At 44.9% G+C, this 9610-nt stretch overlaps 1 protein-coding gene across 5 annotated transcripts; it reads right to left on the bottom strand.

The window, feature by feature from the left end:
• Positions 1-2510: 2510 nt before the first annotated feature.
• On the bottom strand, positions 2511-9193 carry S1PR1 (sphingosine-1-phosphate receptor 1). Of its 5 annotated transcripts, none has more exons than XM_083358596.1 (2): positions 8648-9193; positions 2511-4920 (listed from the first exon to the last, which is right to left on the bottom strand). In XM_083358596.1, the coding sequence occupies exon 2, from the start codon at positions 4792-4794 to the stop codon at positions 3655-3657; it is 1140 nt and encodes a 379-aa protein (XP_083214722.1). In that variant the 5' UTR covers positions 4795-4920; positions 8648-9193; the 3' UTR covers positions 2511-3654. The 5 variants fall into 5 exon arrangements, with proteins under 5 accessions (XP_083214722.1, XP_083214723.1, XP_083214724.1 ...); XM_083358597.1 differs by having other exon boundaries at positions 8943-9044; XM_083358598.1 differs by lacking the exon at positions 8648-9193 and adding an exon at positions 7959-8055.
• Positions 9194-9610: the final 417 nt, after the last annotated feature.

The raw sequence follows: 9610 nt of genomic DNA, 5'->3' as shown, positions 1-9610 counted from the left end.
CTACAATTCAACACTTTCAAAGTAACATTTGCCTGTAACAAATGAAATTGTTAGGGTATGTCCATGTGTGTCATGCGTAGATACCATGATTAATACTGAGCTGTCTTTTCAGTGCAGAAAGGAAATGAACATTTCCATAGAATTCTTAAAAAGTATCCTGCCAAAACTATAACAGAGCCATGTATGACATCAAAGGAAGGGTAGCTCAATGTACAGTTTATACAAAATCCCAGTTTATTAATACTTAAAGGTCAATGAAGCTACATTGTACAACCAAGTCAGAAACATTTTACATATTTTTTAAAACAAATTGCACTGAAAATAATGCTAAAAGGGCCAATAACCTTGTTTCTAACATCCATCTATGAATTCAGCCAATATTTGTACATTAATCTGTTGGTTGCAGCTACTTTGCATACGATTAGCTCAATAATTCAATATTGATGGATTAACAGCCACAACAGTGGAGACACTGCTGCCATTTTCATTTTTTATTTAAACTTTGGATCCTCCCAAATGCAACACATGGACTCTTCCACTGAACTCTGATGATTTTAGGAGGTACTTCACTCATACATACACAAAGACACTCACTCATTGACTTCATGTTAAACAGCACCTTCAGAAATTCCTTCTTTCACACAACTATTGTAAGTACACAAATCTTCAATATCCTCCTTTGCAACTGAGTGATCTTAAGTGGAAAAGACAAATGTATGTCCCAAATAATTAACATATGGACCCTCCCTTCAGGTTGGGATGAAGCATGAATTTCTCATAAAATTGAAAACAACCAGTCAAGATATAAAATAGCATCTATTCTTATTAGCATCTCTACATTTTATGTTGACTGAAATTAAAATACAGACACACACACACACACATAAACACAAAATAGCAATTAATGCCGTAATAAAATACATTCATTTAACACAAATAATACTTTCCATGGATGGACATGGATTTGCAGTCAGTGGACATTTAAAATGAATGGACGCACAATGATTATACAAGGATTTTAAGTGTGGACATTTGGCTGAAGTTGCAGAATGGCCCAATCTTATTTCTTTGTTCATTCTTAAAAATCTTAAGATCTGTGATTCATCTTTCAGCTCAAAATATATCTCAGAAATCAATACATAAAATGTTGCACATTGAGGTAACCCCCCCTCAATCACATATATATTTATATCTCCAACTAACAAAAAAAAAGTATGGTCATAGTGGACAACTAGTAAAGTTAACTAAGTGTGTGGCAACTGTGAGAAAGAAAATAGTCTGTGCTAGGGATTAAAATAAAACCATCAAATTGTAATATTCTTACAGAAATCTAGGGTTCATCCATATTTATAATGCAGTGCAAACCTCTGGGTGCATTTCAAAAAAGATGTAACGCAACTGGAAAAATTGTAGGAGACGGCAACAAAAAAGACTGGGGTTTCAATATCTTCCTTAGATGATTATGAGAAATGAATAGCAATAGCACTTAGAGTTATATTCTGCTTCGCAGTGCTTTACAGCACTCTTTAAGCCAGACAAGTCAAACACAAGGCCCGCGGGCCGGATGCGGTTTGACATGTGGTTCCATCCGGCCTGGGGACCTGCTCTGAAAAGAGCGAAGGACTGGCCCGCTGCACCTTGGCCTGGCCCAGGCCAACCGGGCGCTGATCTACAACCTGGTTGCAGCCATCAAAGCCAATTTAACGCTCAGCGTTAAATCCACGGGGCAGCCCCGCCCTGCCCCCTCCGTGCGCGCGAAAGCAGAGTCCAGCGTCCCTGCTGGCTGTCTTGCCCTGCAGGCTAACTTCAGCCAGGACGCCGGCACTGGCCATCTCCTATGCGCACAGTCAGAAGGTGGGGCAGAGGTGGTGGGGCAGCTCCTTGCTGGTTCCAGTTGATCTTAGGCTGTGTGTGTTCTGGCTTTGATGGACGCAACCAGGTTGTAGATCAGCGCCAATCCCCACCCCCACCAGCACTTCCAGCCTTGCAGCCATGAGGCTTTCCTTTCAACAGGATCGCCCCCAACCACCCACACAGTATAGGAATGGCCAGCAGCAGCATATTAGTGCTGACAATCCCTCCCCCTCCCATCACACCTTCCTGAGTGTGGGGGAAGGAAAGAGATGAGAAGAGGGAGGAAGAGACAGTGGGAGGGAAGAAGGAAGGAACAGAGACAGGAAGGAAGGGTGGGAGGGAGGAAGGAAAGAACAGAGGATGGAAGGGAGGGAGGGAGGGTGGGAGGGACCATGTCCCGGCACTCACCCCGGTCCCATCCTTCTCTGCCAGACCCTCAGATCTGCCCCAGTCCTACCCAGGAACCCCTGAGGCAAGTGATGTCAAGCTGGCCATGCCCACCCAGTAGGCCACACCCATCCTAGCCACGCTCACCCAGTAGGTCACACCCATCCCAGCCACACCCACCTGTCCCCCCCCCCCAGGGCAACCACAATGCTGATGTGGCCATCAATGAAAGTTGATTACAAGGAGAGGAAAAACAAAAGAAAGTATTTTGCCACACAGCACATAATTTACCTGGTTGTATTCATTACAAGACAGAGCAATGGCCATTAACTCTAGTGGCTTTAAAAAAGCAATGGATAAATTCATGGAGAACCAGTCTATCAAGAGTTATTAATTTTGAAGAGCTATAGGTTAGAACAGCCTATCTTCAAATATTAGTTGCAGACCAACAGTAGTAGAAGGGTATGGCTCCATCAATGTGGGGACGAAAAGAATAAGGAAAAATATGTATCCTACACTAAGATATGGGAGGTCACGCAAAATTTACTGGAAGGAAATTAAGGCCTCCAGCAGGGCCGTTCTTAACATTCTTATGATTACCATGAGCAGAAATGGGACATGGCTGATGGTTAAAACTATTTATATAAAGCTGCTGTTAAAGTTTTTAAAATACAACTCATTACTGAAAGCAGCATATTTTATCAGCTTTTTTTTTAAAGGTTCAAATGACATGTCTATTAAGTTCAAACAGCCCCAGTCTAATTCACACATATCACAGTCTCACTAATTCCTTGAGGATTCAACTACAACAAGGAGTATGGGGCTATATTCCTCAGGATAACACACAGCAGTCTCCAGCACCTAATTCCCATTGACTTTCCACTGATGATTAAGTGCCAAAGGGATACATGCACCTGAACAACTCTTGACATAAAATCCCATCCTGGTTTTCTTTCTAATACTCAGCTTATACTAGCACATTTGCTTCCCTTGACAAGGGAGTTAACTGAAGAAGACTAAGAATCCAATAAAGCAAGAACTTCGTTTCAGGGTTTCAGAAATTTTGCCTTGGGGGGGGAAAATTGAAGATATTTCTCTCCTTCCCCACTCATACTCCCATTCAAAGGCACTGCTTATCCAAGTGTCCACTTTTCAGAGATGTATAGAGTTTGAATATCCCTTAGAACCCTAAGCTGCCTCAGGGCAAACCAACACACAACATTCTCCGAGAGAGGAAATATTTTCAAATGATACCATGTGTCGTATGCCATCAGCTGCACCCCAATCAGTACTCTATTTCCCCTTCAGACCAACTCATTCTCACTTTCCTCCTTCCGTCTGGAGACATGCAAGCAGAGCTATACCCCAGGTGTCAGCCTTCAAGGGGCTCAGGCCTCCATTTTGGCAAAGCTCCTAAGACGACGAGGTGACATTACCGGAGGACACGATTGTTTCTGGAGGATCCCCCTCATCTTTCTGAGGATGGGAGGAATTGTCAGATTTACTTCGGCTGAATTCTATCCCTCCAATGATGGGTCTCTTGACTTTGGTCCCAGAGTCTGTGGTGGGACACGTACAGCACCGTACAATCTTGAGAAAGGCCCTCCGCATCTCCTTGTTGGTAAGTGTATAGATGATTGGATTGGTGGCCGAGTTCAGAACTGCTAGTACTAAGAAATATTCAGCCTTGAATAGGATTGGACAAGCCTTGACTTTGCATCTCACGTCCAGCAACAGAAGAATGAACAAGGGAGTCCAGCAGACAATGAACACACTTAAAACAATAATCACTGTCTTCAGCAGAGCCAATGACTTCTCTGAGCTCCGGGTTGCTTTGGCCACATTCTTCCGAAAGGTCAGCCTACGGCTCCTTGTCCTTACCAAGATGTAGATCCTACAGTAAAGGATCACAATGGCCAATAAGAGGCCAGTAAATATACTGGTGCAAAAGAGGATATAATGCTTATGATAAAGAGGCAACACTGTGGAGCAGTTCTCCAGGGAGCCAATGCAGTTCCACCCCATAATAGGGAGACCCCCTAATATCACAGAGATGACCCAACAGGCGCTGATGAGCAGGAAGGAGCGGAAACTATTGCTGCCATTATGGAGCTTCATTTTCAACATGGTAATATATCGCTCAATCGCAATAGCCAGCAGGCTGAAGACCGAAGCAGACAAAGCCACAAACATGCTTCCTTCTCTAAGAAACCACTGGGCAGGAGTGAGGGTGTAAGTCGTGGAGCCGGACATAAGTATGTTACCGATGTATGCCACTCCTGCCAGCAAATCTGAAAGTGCCAAGTTACCAATAAAGTAGTACATGGGTCTGTGGAATTTCTTGGTTTTCCAAATAGTCAGCAGAACAAAGATGTTCTCGAGGATGATAAAACAGCAGATAATGATGAAGACCACCGATGTTGCTTTGATCCCACTTTCGGCATTGTCATTGAGCTTCCCGGTGTAGTTGTAATGCCTGTTAATGATGTCATAGTTGAGGTAGTCACTGACATCGCTCCGCACCTTCATGTGGGGGGTCCTGGCAGAGTCCATGGTTCCAGTCTGGACCGCAGGTTTCCAAGCAGCTGGAGAGGTGGCGTAGAATGACAGTCACTTGCTGCCCCTCCTACTATATCTGAGGTCTGCAGTTCCTCTTGGATAACCTCAGAAACCAGGACCCTTAAAAATCAAGGAAGACAAAGCAAAAGAGTATTAGCTAAAGGGTATTTGATTTAACCCAGCACAACTCAAAATCCTACAAGCTGAAAACCCAACATCAACTGCTGCAAGGGTGCTGCAGTCTTAATTATGCAGAATGAGAGACTACGAAGAAACAGTGGTTTGATTCTATTCTAGGCACTGCTCACATTTGACTGGTTACACAAACTACACACAAGGGCTGTAAAAATAATAGCTTGTATCCTATGTGACTATCTAGTGTACTATCCCAGCTAAGATAAGCTGTTCTAAGGTATAGCAGAGGCTGCATGTTCGAATGTACAAGCCGCAGCATCCACAGCCTCGTTTCAAAGCCCAGGCAACTGGATACGCTCACACATTAATGTTTGTAATCATGAGGAGATAAGAGATCTATTTTTACTGTACATAACAAATTGTTCTGATTTTTTTACAATGGTGGCTAAATTATATCACAGCAGGTGGCAGCACCTAGCTATCCTTGGCAGATTTTGAGAAAGCAAAGCCAGCTGGACCTAGATAATAATTAGATAGGATGCCATCAGGAAACCCTTGGAGTGCAGACCTAACTGGGAAGTTAAAAGAAAACAAACAACCCAAAACCACAAGGAGGAAACAGCAAACCATTTCTGTACTTCTGCCAAGCAAAGCATATGGATATGCCCCCATAGTTACCTGCACTTATCTGCAACTCAAGACAGCATTCCCTTCTTAGCCAAATTATGCAGTTTGCAAGCGTAACGTTAATAATTTGTTTTAAAAAGATCACCCAGGACCATACAAATGAAATCTTTTTCAATCCGCACTGATCTCACTGAACGGAAAAACCCGAGTGCCGAGCACAATTCAAACGCATGAAATCAAATCCCGGCTCTGAAAGGCAAAGCTTGAAAACAATGAAAGGAAACAGGAATCACTCAGAATTTCTGAGGCAAGAAGTTCCCACCTAATTCCACGTCAACTTCAGTTGACAAGTCACAAGACAACTTATTCCTGTCTATGCATAAGCCAGGGAGACTAACCCCAACATCACTGTTTATAGCCAAATAGGAAACTTTTCTGCTTTTCAAGTGCAACGCCGCACATCAATTTCAAGACCTTAGCTTTACCTGTCCCTGGTGGCAGCCTAAACAATTTTAATTCCTGAAACATCTTTCTTCAGGTGGCTGAAGTAATGGAAAGAAAATTGCTTTGGTTGGTTCCACATAAACAAAAGAGGCAAGTTAAGCTTCAGAAAGGCTCACTTTGTAGAGGAGGCTTAGAAAAAGGTCATCTTTGAACAATGGACTAATTGTATTAGTTAAAATAAAGATGACCAGTAAACTGGAGGAGTTATTTTTTTCCCCATCACCAGTTTCAGATCTCTGGAATAAACTCAGCAAAAACCTAGAGGACAAAAAGAAAGGCACTTGAACTTTTATAATTGGGAGCAGAGAGAGAGAGGGGAGAAAAGGCTGATTTTGGGCTACAGCCTAGCATGGAGTTTGGAAGCTCATTTTCAACAGCTTAATTAGTTTGCACATGGCATTACCAGATGAAAGAAAGCGTAGGGAAAGATATGAGTAAACATTCATGATGTTTACACTAAGTATTTAAAATAGCAGATCAGTCCCACACAGAAAGCAAAGTTAAAACTTTTACTGGGTGCAGATGTTATAGGATAGAAAAGAATGAAAGTTAGCATTTGTGTTCCATTCCCTTTGTTGGAAGATCTTACAGTTTTTTCTTTTCTCACTGAGCCAGGATAAATTGGGGGGGGGGGGGAATGGACTCTTCAAAGAAACACACTGGATTTCTTGATAGACGATCAACTCACATATAAATCTTTGCCCCTGAACACACACCATGCCAGCCTTTATGCAAATAGCTTAATAGCTATTTATGCTTAAATAGCTGGGTTACCTAACAAAGAAATGGAATGTATCTGTCATGTTCTGTGTAAGATAACCCAGCTATTCCCCTTACACAGAACACGATAGATACATGCCACTTCTATGTTTGGCAGGACACAAACATTTCACCATTTTAAATTTGTCCACTTTTTGTCCCCAGATGTAAAGCATCTGTTTTGAACAGGGCTGTGAACCAGCCACAGAAGTTTCCTTTCTGCAACCATTCCCTTCTCAACCCAAACCAACCTCTTCTCTCTAGGAAGGAAGGGACTTGGGTACCCATATAAATCCAGACAGCATTCGACAATTAGGCTAATAGGAAAAGGGGCAGATCGGAATCTTGCCATTTGGAATCACTGCAGTTTCTCCAAGGCATCAAACATTTTGTTAAACTATGTGCTGATTTTCTTTTTTAAGATATATTCTTAAGACAGTAGAGAAGGTCCAGTGTGGATACTAAGCACTTTGTTTTGAACACTGCTGAACACAGACATATCTCAATGCCACCCCCCCCCTTTAAACCACTACACAAGACTTGTGAAGGGAATTTAATTAACTACAGGCTGAAAGACTTCTTAAAGATGATCAGGTCATCAAGCTTACTGAAACCCGACTTTCTGCAACCAAGTTTTGTTAAAACAGATTAGCCCTCCTGTGTCAAACTGAAACTTTTGTGGTACAGAGGTTAACAGCAACAGCCAGAATCAACGAGGGGGGGGGAGAAGACTGACTTCAAGCCCAAACCTTTCCAGAGATTACTGCAGAAATAAAGTCCTGGTCTTTGGATCCTCCAAAACGGTCTGGTTTTAATTCATGTTCTTTCAACATCTCTTCTAAAACTGCGCCTGTTTTCAGATCTTTGGGGGGGGGGAGAGAGAGAGGCTGCTGCCTTTCGAGTTTCATCAAATATTCACGTGTAACTTTCACCAAAGGAAACACCTTTGGGCCATTCATTCTGGTTGAAGACCAGAGCATGTCTATTCCACAAACTTTACTAACGAATGGCTTGTATTCTACGCTGATAGTATCTGCATCAGACAGGAGCGGTAAATTGCGTGTTGGAGTTATTTTGCTTCCCCCCACTCCCGCCCCAAACTTTGCATTCCCGTTAGCTTCGACATTTTCCACCTTTTTAGCCGTATTAATTCACCGCTACGCGCACGAATCCAGACAGCAAATATTCCCAGTGGATTCCTCCAAATTCTCCAAGTGAACCGTCCAGGGCTGACTTTTTACTAAGCACGTTCTGTTACCTGCTACCTGCTGCAGCGCTAGATAAGAGACTGGCAAGCGGGGCAAAGCTTTCCCAAATCAGATGCCAGCACAAAGTGAGCTGGCAGTTAGTTCAAGCACAAGATCCCACCGTTTTCCCGGGTTCGGTTGTTACCGGCAGGAGTCCAAAAGTTGAGAGAGGGAATTTCGCCCGGGTTGTGCACGCGCGTCCGCGCGCGCGCAGAACTCTTCCAGGGAACTTTGCTGGGTCAGGTTTAGCCCAACGTAAACCTTTCCGCCACATCTCCCCGATTCCCGATAAAATATCCGGGGAAATTCCCAGGAAATAAAATTTAACAAAAAAAGGGGCAAGTGTCAACGAGGGCAGCTGAAGGCTGCGCCCCTATGGAAGTAAACGTCTAGTCCAGGGGTCGGCAACCTCGGCTCTTTTATGACTCGTGGACTTCAACTCCCAGAATTCCTGAGCCAGCATAGCTGGCTCAGGAATTCTGGGAATTGAAGTCCACGAGTCATAAAAGAGCCGAGGTTGCCGACCCCTGGTCTAGTCCAAACAAAGCGGGACTTCCAGCCCAAGGGACACGTACCGGGTAAGCACGACTTAAAAAAGTCCACCGATTCCCAAGGTTGGTCCTGCGAGGTGCAATTTCCCAGGGATCCGGAGTTTGGCCAGCCAAGGCACCGCCAGCCCGAGGAGGTGTGTTGTTCCAAAGCCCCTCGCCGGCCAAGCGACTCCTGGGCTGCCGCCGCCTTTTCCCACTTGGCGAGTTTCAAAGCGTCCCGGAAAGGCGGAACGCCACGAAGCGCTTCACTCCCGCTCTGCAAAATCCTGGCCGGATTCCTGCAAAGCCCGCGAGACCCTCGCTAGGGCTCGGCTCTTACCTCGCTCGGCCGGGGCGCCGCTCTCGCCCGAGGAGGCTGCCTGGCTCACCCTTCACCTCGCGCCCGGCCCCCCCGTCGGCCCCCCTTGCCGAACAAAAGCGGGGCTGGCTTCTGAGCTCATTGGAAGCGCTTGCCTTCCCAAGCGTCCTCGGGGTCTCCACCCTCCCCCCCCTCCTCCTAATTTCCCATTTCTTCTCTTGCGCGGCCCAGGCGACTTTCCCTCTGGCTTGGTATGTGTGTGTGTGTGTGTGTGTGTGTGTCTGTGTGTGTCCTGCCCGGCTTGAAGACCGCTCCGATTTCATCAAGCACCCTCCTAACCCGGGCGTAGCCTCGGAAGGGTTAACACCTGTTTCCTGCGCCTCTGGCTGCGCTTTCAAAGTTTTGGTCTGGTTTATTTTTTTTTATTTTTATTTTTATTCCCTTGATATCCCGCCCTTCTCCGAAGACTCAGGGCGGCTTACAAGCTTAGCAGTAGCCTTCATTCTAGGTATATGCCTGCTTGTTAGGGCTTTCACACACACCCCCCAAGCGGCATTATTACAAAGTCAGCTTATTGCCCCCAACAATCTGGGTCCTGGTTGGGGGTTTCTTAAAAAAAAAAGAGAGAGAGAGAGAGAGAGGGGTGAGTGTAAGCGAGGGAGGAGAAAGGCTGGCGACCGCGGTGGCGG

This window comes from Vipera ursinii (assembly GCF_947247035.1).
Source record: "Vipera ursinii genome assembly, chromosome: 3".
NCBI lineage: Eukaryota > Metazoa > Chordata > Lepidosauria > Squamata > Viperidae > Vipera > Vipera ursinii.
This window is presented reverse-complemented; position numbering and strand designations above follow the sequence as displayed.

Coding starts and splice junctions, on each gene's coding strand:
- S1PR1 (XM_083358596.1), bottom strand. CDS start 4,794: ATGGACTCTGCCAGGACCCCCCACATGAAGGTGCGGAGCGATGTCAGT.